This window comes from Buteo buteo, chromosome 5 (genome assembly GCF_964188355.1).
Source record: "Buteo buteo chromosome 5, bButBut1.hap1.1, whole genome shotgun sequence".
NCBI lineage: Eukaryota > Metazoa > Chordata > Aves > Accipitriformes > Accipitridae > Buteo > Buteo buteo.
Window position 1 is genome coordinate 14,449,194 of NC_134175.1, and position 20,951 is coordinate 14,470,144.

Here is a 20,951-nt window from a genome sequence, read left to right on the forward strand (position 1 = left end):
CATGCAGTAGTTCACATATTGCCCTTCCTTTTAACCACATCCCTGGACACTAATGCAAGTTAACTGCTAAATTTTATATTGCAAATGTTTCTTCTGGAAGAATATTTCTTTAAATATAGAGTGGTCATTATTTCCCCAGTTCAAATGCATTTACCTTTCTGAACATTTTGACTTGCAATTGTATTATCAATTACAATTAACACTTTTACATGTATTTTATCAACACCCAAAAATACCAAAGCAGATCATTGTTTTTGTTGTATTGGGAACTAAAACTATGTATAGAGGGTTCCAGAATTATTATATAACTCTTCCCACTTCTTGCATTATACATTTTTTGTTAAGCAACAGACCTTAAAAAACTGAAGAATTATAATTGGAAATAGACTTCTGTGGAATTTAGATTTTTCCTCTCACACACACAAAAAAATCCCTTCTTAAAAACAATCAACATTTTTCAAGTGTAATGAATTTTGCATCAATAACATCATAATCAATATATCCAACCAAGGGTGCACTGCTATATATGTCTTGTGCAGTACAGCCTAATGATACTTAGTGATTTCTCTTTCCTTTAAAAGAATAGAGACCTTGGCAAAAGTTAAACATTCAAAAGAGCATTACAATTGCACAGTTACAGAGAGAAGTTGTACTGGCAGAATCCCATTTGATGGCATTTCACCTAGCATGCTTCAAAAAGTGTGCTGTAAGCACTGCACATTTGTTAGTGAAGGAACAAGCACAACTAAACCATTCTCCTCCTTCACCACTCCAAAATTCCCAAACGATTTCCAAGAGAAATTTTAAGGTCCTTACACTTTAATTAAAGGGAAAACAAAGCATTATTCCAGAGTTAATGAAATTACTCAATTATGGTCTCAAAGGCCAAACAATGCTGACATTACTAATAGTTGTACAGGCATCATTCTGCTACCTGCTGGGCACGCTTTGTATGGAGGCTAGGGAAAGCATTGCAGGAACTCCTGTGGGATAAAGGAAACCCTTATGCACAGCACATTTCCCAGCTCTCCCCATTTGACAGGGCTGTCCGTACTGAGAAAGACAGCAACAGCAACAGCTATCAATAAAAATAAAGAAAAACAAATATTTTAAAATCTTTTTTTAATATATAAATTCTTTATATTTTTTACATTTTCTCAGTAACTTTCAAAGGTTTTTTCTTAAATTAAATATAATTTCAGTAGGTCCATTTTCCAGGAAATAAAAGCATTTGCATTTAAAAAGTAGCAATTTATTATCAGCAGTTCTTGCAAATAATTATAGCAAGAGTGAGATTCACAGTCTCACAAAAGACTGGCTATTTTTCTAAAATCTGTTACTATTTACACTCAACTACAGAAAGCAGTATATGAATATGCAAAGCATATCTGCAATTAGAATTAGGATCAAATGCATTTTACTTTCCAACATTCTTCTGTATTTGTTTTCAGTCTTGGGGGCCTGTTATTTTATTATTCTTAGCAGCAAGTAATGACTCAAAATAAGCAATGTTCTTTAGCACAAAGAAACTCTTTGGATGCTCTGCAAGGTAATTTTGTCAAGTACCAATGCCTTCAAATATCAAACAATCTATTTGTAGAAATGCATGGCTTTGGGTGTCTTGATTTAACAAAGCTGCAATGATGGATGGAAAATTATATCCATGTTGTCTTTTATAAATTTTTCTTGCAGTTGTATGAATTTTTTTTTCTATACAGCTTTATTTGTAGCTAACATTCTTAAACATTTTCTTATTTTCTCCATGTATGTCTGTCAAACACACGTTCACACAAAGCCTAAAACTAAAGCCATCATCACATCATCTATTACATACAGAATATCACACACAAAATAAAACAAAAGCATGGACTTCATCTAAAAAAAAGTTTTCACCATTTTCAAGTCTATAGTAGGAGTTTTTAAAAAAATAAAATGTTACCTAACAAAATATGTAATTCTTTTAAACTAAATTCCATCAAAATCAACTAAAGAACGCTTTTTAGCTTATGTCCAGTTATTCTTGGACCATATTCTTAACATTTGAGTCACAGGACATTAATTCCGTAAGTAGAAGCAGAGAGGCATCAAATTCTAAAGATACATATTCTTTGCTGCTTAATATCCACTATCACCGCAATAATGCCGGCTCCCACTGTGTATCTGATGACAGCCCCACTGCACAAGAAGCTGCACATGCTGTACTTGTTCTAGAGCCACAGTCACGCTCATCAGTTCACAAATACTCATTTGCTGACTGGCATATCTTCTGAATGCTTTCCTATCTGCAGGCACTACTGTTGAGTCCTTCCCCTTTCCCCAGCCATCAAGTCTAATGGGAATTATAAAAACTTATTTTGATACTGCTATTCTTTAATAGAAGGGTAAAAGTGGCCTGCTATTTTAGTGCAAGGCAGAAAGCTTCTTCCCTTAAGTACTATTTTGTGGGGAAAATCAAACTAATAATGACAGCTAAACAAATCCTCTGCTGGTCAACCAGTAGTGCATCCCCTTTCCCAAGGGGACACCGCACCTATATTATTCCTCAGAAAAACCTGTCTATCCTGTTCCAATGACAAAACCTCCCCTAGGCAGTCTATTCCAGTGCTTCACTATATTTACTGCCATAAATTTTGTTTAATATGTAATCTGAATCTTTCTTATTGGATTTCTACTTTATTACTTCTTGTTCTAACAGGTTTTTTGTTGTTTGTTTGTGGTTTCGGGGTTTTTTTAAAAGAATTCTGTTAGATTTTAAGAACATATCCTGTATCACCTTAGTGTTCTTTTCTGTAGACTACACAATTTCACTTTTCACCTTTTCTTTGACAGCTGTGTTTCATAGACTTCTAATCATTCTTATTGCTCTATTGTAGATGCTCCACTTGTCTCCTGAAAAGCTTTGATCAAACTGAACACAATACTGCAGCCAAAGCTACATGCCAACTGAACAAATCAAGAGGAATATTCCAATTCTCCATACAATATTCCTGGTTTACTCTGCAGTGTGGTGTTCAGCTGTTCTGCAATATTATGTCATTGTTGACTCATGCTAAGCTTGCTTTATACAACAAACCCTAGAGTCTATTCTAAATAAAAGCTATTTGATCAACTCTTTATCTTCTTGCTCTGTACTTATACATTTGATCATTTTTTTTAAGGTAGAGTTTTGTACCTTTTCTTACATTGCATGTTATTTCCTTAGACCAATTAGCCAATAGGTCAAGTTTTGAATCATACTCCTATCCTCAATTGTGCTTGCTGTTTCACCCCCACCAAACCCAGTTCACTTGGTCTGCAAGTTTAGTCAGCATATTTTCTGTTCTATTTTCCAGATCATTAATGACAACATATCCCAGCAAAAGCCTATTCAATATATCTGCATGTTGCCATTCCAATCTGCTTTCCATTAATTTAGGAAAATTTCTGTCAGGCCAGATTTCCACAGCTGCTAATAGGAATGAGCTGTGAGACAGTATCCAAAGCCTTATTAAAAACATAAGAGCTCTTATATCTTAAGAATAAGATAAAGTTAAATTTACTGCTCCTCTTCTATCCGTGAGACCTCTTATCCTGTTATGGATGCAATTTAAACTGGATTGAAACACTTTTTCCTTGCAAATCCGTTTTCACAGTTACTTCTTTTCCTGGTTTCTTTCAGAGTTCAGTAAAGTTTCATTTATTCATTACAAATTTCCTTGGGAATTTAAGTTATACTGTCTAGTCTACAATTTCTTAGCTTTTACTTTTTATCTTATTTGAAATACAGACATTGTATCTTCTTTTACCTTCTCTAGACTGAGGTCTTATAGCTTTGTAACCCGTATTAATTTTCTTAGCTATCTATTTGAAGTTTTACTATACCAGTGAAGGACTGCAGAAATAAGTATTCCCTGTATTATCTGTCAGTCATCTTCTCTGTACTGAATATCAAATCAGTGCTTTCTTAGCAACCTTACTACAAACACAAAATGATTGCCTATTTCATTTATGACCCTTCCTAACTCTTTTGGGACCTCATCTTTCCGATTCTGTCCCAATATGCTTGTATTAACTTATATTCAAGCTCAATAATCTGATTAAGTAATGATTTGGTTTTAGCTTCCCTTCTGTTGGAGAGCACTGAAACAGTAGTTCTTCTAAATTTTGTATACTTTCTTCCGTAGAACTGAGGAGAAACTTGGGGTTATACATGCATATATGTGATATTTCGACCCAAAGTCTTATTAATTACAAAAACTATGTTTGTATGATCATTGGATTTTACTTCTGTATTTTTTTAATATACCATTGGCCATAATTTGAAAAGCTGTTCCACAGGAACAGATAATCCATTGACTCCAGAAATGTCCAATGCACCTTTTGATAAGTTTTACACCAAATAAAACTTCAGAAATTTAAATTGTGTTGTAATACATTATATGTGGAAATAGAATTTACCAAAAATAAAGAAGCTGCAATCACCCTTCTAATAAATAATAAAAGCAAATAGAATGTACTCTGTGAGGAACCTGAGAGAATAAAGTTATAAAAATAGGAAAAGTGTATTTCAGCAGGATAATGAAAAATCACATTATCAAAGGTTCTCTACAATTTTAATGACCTGTGAGTGTATTTTAATTAATTTAAATGTTTAAAGCAATACTCTATGCATATTCTTAATCTAAGAATATGTATGCTATTGATACTGGCTTACTAAGGGGTAGATATGTAAACAGTTTAGCTTAATTGCCTGTTACCATATAGTTTAATTGAGTCTTGTAACAAAGATTTTAAAATCAGGAGAATACGTTCTCTCTCCAAAAAATACCCGTTGCTTTTTCACTGACAAAATTCATATCAAAGGGACCCTAGGTTTTAAATTACATGTCAGCTTTTACAGGATATTACGATAACACAATATATGTCTGTCCTTGAAGTAAATGTTCTAGCTCAGCTATGAGTCATATTTGCATCTACTTAAAAGTAAGCACAGGCTTTTGTTAGGTCATTGTTTAGCTACAAGACACAGAAAAGATCTTAAATCATTTTCATCACCATAGTTCACTCCTATGTAACAGTACAGTTAATACAAACATTTATGATTTTGTCTCAAGGATAGAATTTCATGACAATATATTTGCTTTTTACTGAACGTGATATAATCCAAATGCCTAAATTTTAAAATAGGGTAAACTGTTCACTCTGACCTTTTGTAAACTTTAAATGTTTACTTACATTTACTGAAAAGAGTTAAACAATATTTGACAGTGAATTTTACCTAGATTTCCCATATTTTCTGTTTTCTTTTTCTCTATTTTGTCATAAATGCACTGTTTCAATACAGGATTTTTAATTGCATTTATTTCTTCTATATATTCCTCACCTGAACTCCATGGAACTGACCAATTTATGGTCTGACTCTTACTTCCTTTATGGTATAAAGAGAATTTAAATGAAGTGTAATCTTAATCTGAATATGTGTAAATCAATTTTGCCCCCCCCCCAAAAAAAAAATGTAAAGTGTTATTTTTATTATTGTAAATGAGAACAAGACTATTATTTATGGTACATTCTTCAATAAAGTCATTGCCATGTTGAATCATTGCAAGAAGGAATGTAAGTCACATAAAACATGGCAGAATTTAAAAGATCTTTTGATATAGGTCAAAGGAGATGAGGCATCACACAAGTTTGATTCCAAGTATCAGAAAATGATCTAAGGAAGGCAAAGCACTCATTTATACCTAACCCCTTTCACTAGAAGAAATACTCAGACAACTAAGCTGTTGAGTCAGAATGCACTATTTTAATAAAATAATATAGATTAGAATTGCAGTTCAACAAATGTGCTATACAGGACAGAGTTCTGTGAGTATCTTTGTGTTGTGGTTTAACCCCAGCCAGCAACTAAGCACCATGCAGCCGCTCACTCACTCCCCCCCCACCCAGTGGGTTGGGGGAGAAAAATCGGGAAAAAAAGTAAAACTTGTGGGTTGAGATAAGAACAGCTTAATAGAACAAAAAAGAAGAAACTAATGACAACAATAACTCTAATAAAATGACAACAGTAATAATAAAAGGATGGGAATGTACAAATGATGCGCAGGGCAATTGCTCACCACCCACTGATCGACACCCAGTTAGTCCCCAAGCAGCGATTCGCCCCGCCCCTACTCCCCCCAGTTTATATACTAAATATGACGTCACATGGTATGGAATACACTGTTGGCCACTTTGGGTCAGGTGCCCTGGCTGTGTCCCCTGCCAACTTCTTGTGCCCCTCCAGCTTTCTTGCTGGCTGGGCATGAGAAGCTGAAAAATCCTTGACTTTAGACTAAACATTACTTAGCAACAACTGAAAACATCAGTGTGTTATCAACATTCTTCTCATACCGAACTCAAAACATAGCACTGTACCAGCTACTAGGAAGACAATTAACTCTATCCCAGCTGAAACCAGGACACTTTGTTTTAAACACAATTTTAACTCACCCCTTCACCCTCTACAGACTCATCATTCCCCCTGCCATTTATTTCTAACAGCCTAAGAAATAAGACAATTCACATGCAGTATAGAAGGTAGCATTCTTTGTCAGGGGAAAGGAAATAATTAGAAATAATAGATCCAGGAAATGTGAAGTGAAAAAAAGGTATTTATCCATTGTTGGAAAAGGTGTTAGTCTCATACCTAAAGTTTTAGATTATTGCTTAGCCATGGTAAAATCTAGTACATTCAAACATGCCCATAATTTCTGATGTCTTATTTCTGGAGCTACTCCAGTTTTCTAATCCACTGATTAAATAAAGACATCAGGGTCTCTGGTAAGACTCATTTGGGAAACATAAGATGTGCAGAAACACAGATGCTGGCCAGAACCAGTCAACTAACAGTGCTCATGAATTTCAAAGAACAAGAAAGAACCAGACAGACATACTACCTGTGTAGAGCTTATATATTCTGGGGGTGAAGCATAACTCCACTGAAGTTTACTATAAAAATCCTGATGACTTCAGTAGAAATAGGTAGAAAAAAATAAGATTTCATAAGCCAAGATAAACTCATTTGATCACAAGTCAAAATGAAAAGAAGAGAAACCTATAAGAGTCTAAGATGGAAGTTTCTAACCACTGAATGAAAAACAGGGAAGGTAGAGATGGACTGACTGGCAGGTGCCTCAGTAATACTCAGATACTAATAGGTGGGAAGACAGTACAGAGAATTATTTCCAATATGTGGTGAGAAGTATTTCAGAAAGCAACTGAACATATATTTATGTTTTTTTATTTGGAGGTTCAGGAGCATGAAAAGGGATGAAAACAGAAATAAAATGGTATGTTCGTCAGAGGAGAGGTGCGTTGCCAGTGTCAGATAGAGGAAATGCCCTTGCAAAACCAGATAGAAACATACAAAAAATAAATCACTATGGTCATATTCTTGTGGAGACAGAGAAAGGAAAGACTGAAGCTGATTCTGACTACATCAATGTAAATTAAAGAGAGGTTTTTTTCTTCTCAAAAAATACAGTTTAAACTCTAACTGTGGTTCTCAAACAAAAATAGGCCAGTGTAACAGTTCTAAGAGCTTAAGAAATTTTAGGTATTAGAAGGTTTACCTTGATTTGGAAAAATAAAAAGCACTGTTATATAGTCCCAAAACGCAACCTCAATAAATAAACCAAGTAGAATAAAGTAAGTGAAGAAAAAAAGTTCCTTTCAACAATTTAAAAAAAAAAAAAAATCAGTCAGGAATTAATTTTGATTTTGCACAACTTCCAAACTGAAACAGCAACACACCTTTGGTATCCTAAGTTTAGAAACTTTCATTGACTATTAAGAAATCACCAATTTTTTGCCCTTAGTCTCCCAAATGTCATACCTTTTAGACCCAGCTGAAACAGACAGGTTGAAATGCTTGAAAAGTTTGCACGCGCTATGGAATACGTCAGGATTTCTCCAGTTACAAAAGAAACATAACAGAGCAACAAGCCTTTATAGCCACTGCTCTTCCTCTGCAGTGTGACTACGTCAGGCTCTTGAAAAGTAGCTTGCTAGCTTCAACTAATCAGAGTTCCTATTATTGCCTGAAAAATTAATTGCAATAGAAACTTGTATTAAAAAAAAAAAGCAAAAACCAAAATTGTTACCTACCTGTCCTATTTATTTTTACTAAGCATGACTTCTTTCAGTCACGTTGGACAAGTATCTTTCACCACCAGCTTAGTAAAAGTTTAAAGTGTACTTTGGATTAGATACTGAGAAAGAACGCTGCATACCTTTGGATATCTCTTGCCTATCTCCTTCTCTGCATCTTTGACTGGATCATATGAAGAGCTTTCAGCATCAAGGATTTTTTGCTGCTTGGCTTCCTGAAGAGCTTTCTGGGTGGGGCCTTCCAACCCTTTCTTCCTTCGACAGTCATGGCCTGCTATAAAATAAAACCAACAAAAATATCATCAGAATGCATTTTTTACTCACTCTTATAGAAGATCTCTCTTTACTTAACATTAGCTAGACATGTGAAATTCTAAAAGAAACACCACTTCATAAGAAGATATTCAGGCTACTGTGCCATCCCTGTAAAGTATTCCAAGACTACATATAACTGCTCTGCAAATTGTTTTGGTGTGATCTATTTCAGCTTACCTAATAGTACGCTAGATTTTGCCCCCCAAATGCAGCAATGATTTTGAATCTTGCAGTACAGGAGAGTCACAGTAAAATGGATGCAGTTCTTCTTTTCCATCAGAGCCAGAAGAAACATCATCTCACTGCATCCTATACAGTATCTACCACCGATGCATTATTCTGATTTACAGCCTCCATTCCCTCTTGCTTCCCTGCACTTCCTCCCAACCCACCTTTTAAACAAGGAATTACTTACAAATAGGTAACTCAGCAAAGAAATCTTAAGCAGGTAGCATAGTTGTAAAGCATCAGAATAGGCTGAAAGACACACAAGGAACAGTATAGCACATGTGGACTACTGTACAATGATCTGGCAGAAAGGATACTGTTCTCTGACAGTCTTTGTATTGGCAGCTCACACATCTGAATACAGTCCCTTGTAATCCCTGTATCTTGTTGCAGTATGTACATGGGTGTCGTGGTTTCAGCCCAGCCGGTAACAAAGGACCACGAAGCCGCTCTCTCACTCCTCACGCCCCGCTCCGGTGGGATAAGGAAGAGATGGAGGAGAGAAAAGAAAAAAAACCTGGAACCTCGAGGGTTGAGATAAAGGCAGTTTACTGGGACAACACACAAAAAAAAGTTTACAACAACAACAACGGTACTAATGAAAGAGTATACAAAAAGAGTAATGCACAGTGCAACCGCTCACCACCCGGAATCCGACGCTCCGCCACTTCCCCCACCGAAAGTCGAGAGAACTCCCCCCAGCCCGCTCCCCATTTATATACTGAGCATGATGTCACGTGGTATGGAATAGCTCCTTGGCTAGTTCAGGTCAGCTGCCCCGGCTATGCCCCCCACCTCCCAGGTTCCTGTAAAAATTAACTCTATCCCAGCTGAACCCAGGACATTATCCACCCCTTATTCTATACCATCTACATCATGCCCAGATCTCACATTTTCCAATCAACCACTACCACTTTCCTTGTCTTATATATATAAGTATATGGTCACCCTCCTCACACACACACACAAACAGTATTCCCTTAGTCAATGGGCTATCCCTCTAACATGTCCATCAATTTTATTTAGTCCATGACTTTGGGGCTCCATCTGTTGTAACAGTTCTTCAGGATAAGAGAGATGGTGTGAGGTGTTAGGTTGTTGTATGCTGCCTCTGGAACTTGTGGCTGGTACATTTGGTGCAACCCACACCCTTGGTCTGCAGGTCGAAGATATTGATCTTGAGGAAATTGCTGGGCGCCAGTTCAAGTTCTATCACTGTGTACTTGGCTCAGTTTCAAAGTCCATCCTTCAGTCATTTGGGTAATTCTTACAGTAATACCCTTATACGGCATATAGACGCTATAGATACAATGACATACATTGGCAGGTTATTTAGTACTTAAATATCATACAGCCTAATTCACTGGCTATTCTCTCCCAAAATCAAATCCCCTTGAGGCACACATCGAACTTCCCCATCCTTCTGCATCACCCACCAGGTGTACCCAGGACCCTGAGCAAAAACAACCCCTTGAATGGGTTTGCCTCTGCTTGAGGGAGGACTAACCCAGCCTGTCTTTCCTAACATACTCCTCATGCGCACTACAGGGACTTTATCCCCTTTTACAGTATGTGGAAGTCTTGGTTGGGCGGGGCCAGCCCGATTGGCAGATCCTCTAGTATTAACTAACCAGGTGGCTTTTGTTAAATGTGTATCCCAATGTTTGAAAGTTCCACCCCCCATTGTTCTCAATGTAGTCTTTAACAGTCCATTGTATCGTTTGATTTTTCCGGAGGCCGGTGCATGATAAGGGTTGTGATATACCCACTCAATGCCATGTTCTTTGGCCCAGGTGTCTATGAGGTTGTTTCGGAAATGAGTCCTGTTGTCCGACTTGATTCTTTCTGGGGTGCCGTGTCGCCATAAAACTTTCTCTTCAAGGCCCAGGATAGTGTTCTGGGCAGTGGCATGGGGTACAGAATATGTTTCCAGCCATCCGGTGGTTGCTTCCACCATTGTAAGCACATGGCACTTGCCTTGGTGGGTTCGTGGGATTGTGATATAGTCAATCTGCCAGGCCTCCCACTGTTTATATTTCAGCCATCGCCCTCCATACCACAGGGGCTTTAACCACCTGGCTTGCTTAATTGCAGCACATGTTTCACATTCATGGATAACCTGTGCGATAGTGTCCATTGTCGAGTCCACCCCTCGATCACAAGCCCATCTATATGTTGCATCTCTTCCCTGATGGCCTGAAGTATCATGGGCCCACCGAGCCATAAATAGCTCACCCTTATGTTGCCAGTCCAGGTCCACCTGAGACACTTCAATCTTGGCAGCCTGATCTGCCTGCTGGTTGTTTTGATGTTCTTCAGTGGCCTGACCCTTGGGTATATGAGCATCTACGTGACGTACTTTTACCACTAGCTTCTCTATCTGAACAGCGATATCTTGCCACAGTGCGGCAGCCCAAATGGGTTTACCTCTGCGCTGCCAGTTGCTCTTCCTCCATTGCTGTAGCCACCCCCACAGGGCATTTGCCACCATCCATGAGTCAGTATAGAGACAGAGCACTGGCCACTTCTCTCTTTCAGCAATGTCTAAAGCTAGCTGGATGGCTTTCACCTCTGCAAACTGACTCGATTCACCTTCTCCTTCAGCAGTTTCTGCGACTAGTCGTGTAAGACTCCACACAGCAGCCTTCCACCTCCGATGTTTTCCCACAATGCGACAGGACCCATCAGTGAACAGGGCATATTGCCTCTCATTTTCTGGCAGTTTATTATACGGCGGGGCCTCTTCAGCACATGCCACCTCCTCCTCTGGTGACATTCTGAAACCTTTGCCTTCTGGCCAGTCCATGATCACTTCCACAATTCCTGGGCAATTGGGGTTTCCTATGCGAGCCCGTTGTGTGATCAAGTGCAGCCCACTTAACTCCACGTGGCATCAGTTGCACGATGTGTAGAGGAGACTTTCCCTTTGAACATCCAGCCCAGCACTGGCAGCAGGGGTGCTAAGAGGAGCTGTGTTTCAGTACCAACCACTTCTGAGGTGGCTCAAACTCCTTCATACGCTGCCAATATCTCTTTTTCAGTTGGAGTATCGCAAGCCTCGGATCCTCTGTATCCCCGACTCCAAAACTCCAGGGGTCGGCCTCGGGTCTTTCCAGGTGCTTTCTGCCAAAGGCTCCAGGTAGGGCCATTCTCCCCAGCTGCAGTGTAGACCACATTTTTAACATCTTGTCCTGTCCGGACTGGTCCAAGGGCTACTGCATGAACAATCTCCCACTTAATTTGTTCAAAGGCTTGTCGTTGCTCAGGCCCCCATTTAAAATCGTTCTTCTTCCGGGTAACTTGGTAGAGAGGACTTACAATTTGACTGTAATTTGGAATATGCATTCTCCAAAACCCCACACCACCTAAGAAAGCCTGTGTTTCCTTTTTATTAGTTGGTGGAGAAATAGCTGCTATTTTGTTAATCACATCCATAGGGATCTGACGACGCCCGTCTTGCCATTTTACTCCTAAGAACTGGATCTCCTGCGCAGGTCCCTTGACCTTACTTTCTTTTATGGCAAAACCAGCCTTCAAAAGGATTTGGCTTATTTTCTTCCTTTTCTCAAAAACTTCTTCTGCTGTGTTGCCCCATACAATGATGTCATCAGTGTATTGCAGGTGCTCTGGTGCTTCACCTTTTTCTAGTGCAGCCTGGATCAGTCCATGGCAAATAGTGGGGCTGTGTTTCCACCCCTGGGGCAGTCGATTCCAGGTGTACTGGACGCCCCTCCAAGTGAAAGCAAACTGGGGCCTGCACTCCACTGCCAAAGGAATGGAGAAAAATGCATTAGCAATGTCAATTGTGGCATACCACTTAGCTGCCTTTGATTCCAGTTCATATTGAAGCTCTAACATATCTGGCACAGCAGCGCTCAGCGGTGGCATGACTTCATTCAGCCCACGATAATCTACTGTTAGTCTCCATTCCCCATTAGATTTCCTCACGGGCCATATGGGACTATTAAAGGGTGAGCGAGTCTTGCTGATCATTCCTTAGCTCTCTGATTGGCCAATCAGCTTAATGATGGGGATCGGGGAGTCTCGGTTGGTGCAATATTGCCGCTGGTGCACCGTTGTGGTAGCAATTGGCACCTGTTCTTCTTCAACCTTCAGCAACCCCACAACCGAAGGGTCTTGAGAGAGACCAGGTAGGGTAGACAGCTGCTCAATCTCTTCCGTCTCCAATGCAGCTATACCAAAGGCCCAACGGTACCCTTTTGGGTCCTTGAAATACCCCCTCCCGACATAATCTATACCAAGGATGCACGGGGCCTCCGGGCCAGTTGCAATGGAGTGTTTATGCCACTCATTCCCGGTTAGACTCATTTCAGCTTCCAATACGGTTAGCTCTTGGGATCCCCCTGTCACACCAGAGATACAGATGGGTTCTGCCCCTTTATAACTTGATGGCATCAGGGTGCATTGTGCACCAGTGTCTACTAGAGCCTTATATTCCTGTGGGTCTGATGTGCCAGGCCATCGAATCCACACTGTCCAGTAGACTCGGTTGTCCCTTTCCTCCACCTGGCTGGAGGCAGGGCCCCTCTAATCCTGGTTAGAATATCCGTTACTCACCTTTCGCACACGCGAATCAGAAGTCCCTTCAAGAGGATCAGAAATGAGATCGGCCCATCTACTGCGTCTGGGGGACTGCTCACGGGAAACTGGAGCAGCAGTTTTCCAAGAAGAATCCTCTGTTCTGATGACTTTTTCTCACAACTCCCATACCCGTGCATCCAAAACTGAGGTAGGTTTTCCATCCCACTTCCTCATGTCCTCTCCATGGTCACGCAGGTAAAACCACAGGTTAGCCCGTCGTGTGTACTTTCTCTCTCCTCTCTCTTAGGCAGAGGAATGCTTACTCCCAATAGCTGCGATGCGGGCCTGTACAGGTGAGGAGGAGGACATATCCACTTTGAATTGCTGGAACTCTCGGGACAATTCCTCTACAGCTGAGACACAGGCCCGTAGGGAGGAAGAGAGACTTCCTTCGTATTGCCGGAGTTGGACAGCTAATTCATCCACCGTTTGTCCATAGCCTTCTTTCCAGGACATTACTGCCAATGAGTTGGCATAGGTTGGTTATGCACTTTGTAGAAACTTCCACCACATCGGTTGTGTGCATTGGACTTCATCTGGATCTGTGGGTGACTGCCCATTTTCTGGATCATTATAAATCACCTCCAGCACCGCTAATTCCCTCAGGTACTGGATACCTCTCTCCATGGTGGTCCACTTGCCTTGGTGACATGTAACTTCATCCCTGAAGGGGTATCTTTCCTTTACACCTAACAGAAGTCAACTCCAGAGGCTGAGGACTTGTGTGTTTCTCCCAATCGCCTTGTCGATGCCCCCTTCCCTAGACAGAGATCCCAACTGCTTGGCTTCCTTACCCTCTAATTCCACACTACTAGCCCCACTATCCCAGCACCGGAGCAGCCAGGTAACAATGTGCTCACCTGGGTGGCAGCTAAAATCTTTTTGCATGTCACGCAACTCACTCATGGATAGAGATCGGGTAATTATTTCAGGTTCTGCCTCTTCCTCCTGTTCTCGCGATGACCCTGGCTCATCTTCATCTCTCACTAAGTGAACTGATTTCTTTGTGTGTTTCTTCTTCTGTACAGGGGTGACCGATACTGGCACAGGTTGATTCTCTGGTTTAGCTGCAGTATTTGTTGTCGGGGTTGGGGTAGCCACAGTGCCTGTTGTCGGGGTTGGGGTAGCCACGATGCTTGTTGCCCTGTTTTCCATCTTTTCCCCCTTTTCCCCCTGAGGGTGCTGCCTAATATCAAGCAGTGTTTGGTAGATACTGGCCAGGGCCCAGCACAGTGCAGTGAGTTGTACGTCTCTGGGATAGCCACAGCGTTTTTCTTTCAAATATTCTACCACTTCATCAGGGTTCTGTAGTTGTTCGGGAGTGAACTTCCAAGCCACTGGAGGTGAGAAGTTCTCTAGATATGTGCCATCCCACCCACGAATATCCAGGGTACTCTTAAAGACCCTTTTTGTAGCCCTAAACAAGACCTGAAACATATTCAGGAGGCATAGCACTAACAGCACACTGGCTTGCGCATCCAAAGGATATTAAAAATTCTCAAAAGCTGTTGTAATTAGTCAGAAGGAGAGAAGGGAGGCGAACAGACGGGGGGAAGTATCCCCCCCTAACTTCCCCATGGATTGGGTGTAATTACCAATAAAATCTGATAGAAGGTGCTCGAAGTATGGAAATGATATCACTGCCTCATACAGATACCAGCTTAACCTCATGACCAGTGATGTAATCATTTCACAAGTCGACATTGCCCAGTACAGCAAAATGATAATCCCAATCACTCTCCCAGAGATGAGAAACGTAACTACAGGCAATACATAGAGCATATAAGAACTTACAAAATGCCACCATGTAAACAAATGAATCAACATTGTGACTAATATCTATTTATCTAATATAAGAAATGCATATGACAAATGTGTTTCAACACACTCTGGCCAGATCTGTCATTATCTCAACCCTTCGTGCCCCACGTTGGGTGCCAAAAAGGACTGTCGGTTTCAGCCCAGCCGGTAACAAAGGACCACGAAGCCGCTCGCTCACTCCTCCCGCCCTCCTCCGGTGGGATAGGGAGGAGATGGAGGAGAGAGAAAAGAAAAAAAACTGGAACCTCGAGGGTTGAGATAAAGGCAGTTTACTGGGACAACACACAAAAAAAAGTTTACAACAACAACAACGGTACTAATGAAAGAGTATACAAAAAGAGTAATGCACAGTGCAACCGCTCACCACCTGGAATCCGACGCTCCGCCACTTCCCCCACCGAAAGTCAAGAGAACTCCCCCCAGCCCGCTCCCCATTTATATACTGAGCATGATGTCACGTGGTATGGAATAGCTCCTTGGCTAGTTCAGGTCAGCTGCCCCGGCTATGCCCCCCACCTCCCAGGTTCCTGTAAAAATTAACTCTACCCCAGCTGAACCCAGGACAATGGGTCTACAGGAAAAAGAATTGAACACTGAATTCCAACAGGATTTGGGTACCTATATCTCTCCAGTTCTTTGAAAAAATCTCAGATTGAAAAACACATTACACAGCTAAAATCCCGACTGAAACAAATGTACTTCACAGTATGCATTTCTAAATATTTGCTCTTTTAAACTAGTTTTATTAAGACCTTGATGCCAAAATGCAAACTTTCTGACTTAAAGGGGAAAAAACCCACCCTCTCCACTCTTGAGGCAAAAAAAAGCAGATCAAGGAAACACAAAACCTTCCTGGATACCCAATTTGACTAAAACTGATGAAAAGAACTGTGCCTGGTCTAACAAAACGTCTGTATTCTCACTGCTTTAAGTTAAAGCTACTGTCACAGATATCCTGAATAATAATTTTCTCTGAGGAACCATATACTGCAAAATTGGTTTATGTGTCAAACACTTTCTACACACCCAGTAACTGCTACCCACTAGCACATTGCTCATGGAGCATTTGTTTGTTGGTGCTTTTGAAAGACACATAAACCAACAGAGTTATGACAGTTGAAGGGCTTAAAAAGTCAGTAACCATTAAAAAAATAAACAAATTCTAAAGAACTGTTGCGATTGCACTAAGACTTCAACAGCTTGTGTTTACAGATTTTCTATTCAGACTGCATTGTAGATGGAATGGGGACAACAAGGTTTAAGTACTTTAACTGGTGCATTTTGAATTTCTTTTTACATGACCTTCTAACAGCAATTACATTAGATCAAGGAAAGGAAAAGCACAGTTAACAGGCTTAGCAATGAGTTAATTCAACCATGAGTAAAGAAACTCATTGAGTTCAACTTCTGAATATAATTGAGTAGTAAATAAGCAGCTGTTGTTTTTAGAAAATACAAGAAATGTACTGAGCAAGTAACAGTTTTATAACAGGTTTTTAGAACCAGTTGTTATAGCAGCGTTCACTTAGGTTTATAAGCAAGCCACAATCAACATTGCTTAATTCCTTCAGGAAAAAGCGGTCTTTTTTCAGAGCACCACTTAACACTGTGTCTTGATCCCTAAGCAAGGATGCAAGTGCTCTGTTAATATACACCAATAACCTAAATAAAAAAATCAGTTATTTCTCTTTGATAATTAGATCCCTCTGTGTATGATCTTGCTACCACATCAGGGAGGACCCAATTTAAAACAAAAACAGAACCAGTTTTTAATGCAAATCTTCTTAAGTGAAACATCCAAACCTTTTTAAAAACAATCTCAACTCAAAATACAACTTTTCTTTCAGAGCTGGCTTCTGAGGGAACATAGCAGGGACAGAGAAACACTTTACAAGATGACTGAGTGCTAATCCTAACTGTTAACTAGTTCCTCTCCAACTATTAAATGTCCTTTATATCAACTTCAAACAAGCAAGGTAAGTAAATAGCAAATAAAAACTTAAACTTCTAATAATTTTTAAGACACCTAAAGAACACTTTCTTCTGAAGGATTTGTGTACGAAGCACTGTTTGCAAAGCTAAACACCAGTCTGGCAGTGGGACAGCAAAAAAATCCTAGTAAATAAATTACATGCTCTGTATTGTGGACGCTGTCCTCTTCAATTTTTTGAAAGGCATCAGGCTGAAAGCTGCTACATCAAATGCCTAAGTAATAAGTCCAGAATAGTTGTCCTAAAATTAACATTAACTACTGTAATTTTTTTTTTTCTAGCTAGCCACCAGATACAAATTTACAATGCAAACTCATTGTGCATACTATGAAGCTTCAGGACAACCAGGGGATCAGGCCCAGCCAGCATGGGTTTATGAAAGGCAGGTCCTGCTTGACCAATCTGATCTCCTTCTATGACCAGGTGACCCACCTAGTGGATGAAGGCAAGGCTGTGGATGTTATCTACCTCAACTTTAGTAAGGCCTTTGACACTGTCTCTCATGGCATACTCCTTGAGAAGCTGGCATCTCATGGCTTGGGCAAGTGTACTCTTCACTGATTAAAAAAACTGGTTGGATGGACGAGCCCACAGGGTTGTGGTGAATAGAGTTAAATCCAGTTGGTGGCTGGTCACAAGTGGTATTCCCCAGGGCTCAGTACTGGGGCCAGTTCTGTTTAATATCTTTATCAATGATCTGGATGATGGGATCGAGTGGAACCCTCAGTAAGTTTGCAGATGACACCAAGTTGGGAGGGAGTGCTGATCTGCTTGAGGGTAGCAAGACTCTACAGAGGGATCTGGACAGGCTGGATCGATGGGCTGAGGCCAATTGTATGAAGTTCAACAAGGCCAAGTGCCAGGTCCTCCACGTCGGTCACAGCAACCCCATGCAGTGCTATAGGCTTGGGGAAGAGTGGCTGGAAAGCTGCCCGGCAGAAAAGGACCTAGGAGGTGCTGGTTGACAGCCGGCTGAATATGAGCCAGCAGTGTGCCCAGGTGGCCTAGAAGGCCAACGGCATCCTGGCTTGTATCAGAAATAGTGTGGCCAGCAGGAGCAGGGAAGTGATTGTTCCCCTGTACTCAGCACAGGTGAGGCCACACCTCGAGTACTGTGTTCAGTTTCATGCCCCTCACTACAGAAAAGAAATTGAGGTGCTGGAGCACGCCCAGAGAAAGGCAACCAAGTTGGTGAGGGGCCTGGAGCACAAGTCTTATGAGGAGTGGCTGAGGGAGCTGGGGTTGTTTAGCCTGGAGAAAAGGAGGCTGAGGGGAGACCTTATCACTCTCTACAACTACCTGAGGGGGGGGTGTAGTGAGGTGGGTGCTGATCTCTTCTGTCAGGTGGCTGGAGATAGGACGAGAGGAAATGGCCTCAAGTTGTGTCAGGGGAGGTTTAGATTGGACATTAGGAAAAATTTCTTTACTGAAAGGGTTGTCAGGCATTGGAACAGGCTGCCCAGGGAAGTGGTTGAGTCACCACTCCTGCAGGTATTCAAAAAGCACATAGACAAGGCACTTCAGAACATGATTTAGTGGGCATGGTTGACGCTTGGACTCGATGATCTTAAAGGTCTTTTCCAACCTAAATGATTCTATGATTCCCTTTGTTCTTCACTATGCACTATACAACTCAAAAAAACCAACCCTCAAAAAAACCACAAACCAAAACCCCAACCCAACAAAAAAACAAACTCACAATGGATTGGGTGTGCCTCACTGCCACTGTTCAAAACCTTGAACAATTCAGCAGATCCAAAACTAATTAAAAGCCACTCTCAGTGCCCTCTAGCCAAAGCCAGCATTCTAGGTGTTCTGCAATCAAGTCAGATTGTGGGACAGAAGCAGCATTAGGAGCAGTGACAGGCAATCTCCTGCTCCCGGGCAGAGCCATTCTTGTTCCTTCATGCTCTGCACTGCAGTGAAAGCACACAGCTGGCCAGAAAAGGCATCTTACCTTGACAAATGACAACTTGCCAGTCTGAATGTTCATTATCTTCTAACTAAAACATACCAATGTACTAATGCATAAAAGTCAGCCCTGAAGAAACAGCAACTGAAAAAATGCAGCTGTAGGTCTCCTTACAGCAGAGATTTGCAAGTCCAACAGCACTGGTTCGTTCCAAACTAAGAACTTAAATTTAGAGAGAAATGCAGCAAACATTTTTCCAGTATCTATGCACTGCTTGCTTCTCAAGGTTGCATTTATACTGTCTCAGGAATAAGAATTTAAGAGGCAACAGGACATGACCATCTTTTAAGAGGCAGCAGAAAGTATCTGAGTAAGAGACAGTATCACCCACTGAGACATGAGTATGACCTACAAAAGGCAATGAAAATTATGTAGTATTAGAGGACAAAGTACTGGAAAGAAATGAACTGAAATACCCCTTAATTTATGATGCACAAGGTATGTAGCAAATTAAGGCTTGTACAAGCACATGGGTGGCTGGTAAGCTTAATAATTGGTGTTGGAGACTAAGTGACCTTTTTGGTTTTTATATTATTAATGATAAAGTGCTCCCCTGCTTGTCACTTTTTGGTTTTATAAAGTGCTCTGAAGATTTTTGGAGAATAAACATGTACTGTGAACAGCCAGAGAGGGGTTTTTAGAATCAGTCAAACAACAAATGGAACTATGTGTAATATGAAAAAGAGACAGATGGGGCATCTCTACTGTAAAACACTATCATGGGAGAAGAACCCAGACTATATATTCTCAAGCCAGAGTATAATGAAAAGTTGAATGCTATATGCCCTAAAGTAACAGAAAATAAAAAGCCCATTCTCTACCTCCTTGTCTGAAGTGGGATGAAAATGAGCTGTGCTCTTTAGTGGGCAGAAACTTATACTTTAAGTTGTAACAAGATTTAAAGACTACAGCAGAGCATATCCAGTACATACAGCCACAGAAAGGTATTTTGGGGGCCTGAAATGTGCCTTGCTGAGGAGGCAAATACAAAAAAAGGCATCAGAATCCCATACCAGAAAGATACTGTGAACACTGAAGAGGCTTGCTGCCTGTACTTCAGTATTCCACCCTGTTAACACATCTGAAGTTTATATTTGCAAAAGTTATTAGTTCAGTAGCTACTTGCTCATGTACAAAACAAAATCATAGCTTAGTTTACACTGGGTAAGACTACAGAACCCTTTTGGGTTCTCCCAGAAATGAAAGCAGCTATGCTCTTAACTAAACAGTAGTTTAAGAAAAGGAGTAGGGTGTGCTCCAAGGGACTTCTCAGCTATGTAAGCATCCCACTGCTGCATGGAAACCAAGACTTGAGCTAGGATGAGAGGCATCTTTCAGATAATTAGATCTCAGTCCAGTGCTCATAGCAATTCACGACAATTTAGGAGACCAACTGCTTCAACCTATATTAGATAGAATTTGAAGGAAAAAAATCAAACTGAATGTGCTACGTTCATAACAGGCAGGCAGTAGCAAAGATCTGGACGGTAGTTGAAATGTCTGCATTAATGTCCTGGTTTCAGCTGGGATAGAGTTAACTGTCTTCCTAGTAGCTGGTACAGTGCTATGTTTTGAGTTCAGTATGTGAAGAATGTTGATAACACTGATGTTTTCAGTTGTTGCTCAGTAGTGTTTAGACTATAGTCAAGGATTTTTCAGCTTCTCATGCCCAGCCAGCGAGAAAGCTGGAGGGGCACAAGAAGTTGGCACAGGACACAGCCAGGGCACCTGACCCAAACTGGCCAACAGTGTATTCCATACCATGGGACACCACATCTAGTATAGGAACTGGGAAGTGGGGGCGGGGAATCGCCGCTGGGGGACTGGCGGGGTGTCGGTCAGCGGGTGGTGAGCAATTGCCCTGAGCATCATTTGTACGTTCCAATCCTTTT

The 20,951-nt window shown here is 40.9% G+C and overlaps 1 protein-coding gene across 1 annotated transcript in view; it reads right to left on the reverse strand.

The window, feature by feature from the left end:
* The window catches only part of SPAG16 (sperm associated antigen 16), a 447,435-nt gene that overhangs the window by 390,667 nt on the left and 35,817 nt on the right, over nt 1–20,951 (reverse strand). Inside the window, exon 9 of the mRNA XM_075027914.1 lies at nt 8,253–8,404. Coding sequence (XP_074884015.1) covers nt 8,253–8,404 — 152 coding nt within the window. The remainder of the gene's footprint in view (nt 1–8,252; nt 8,405–20,951) is intronic.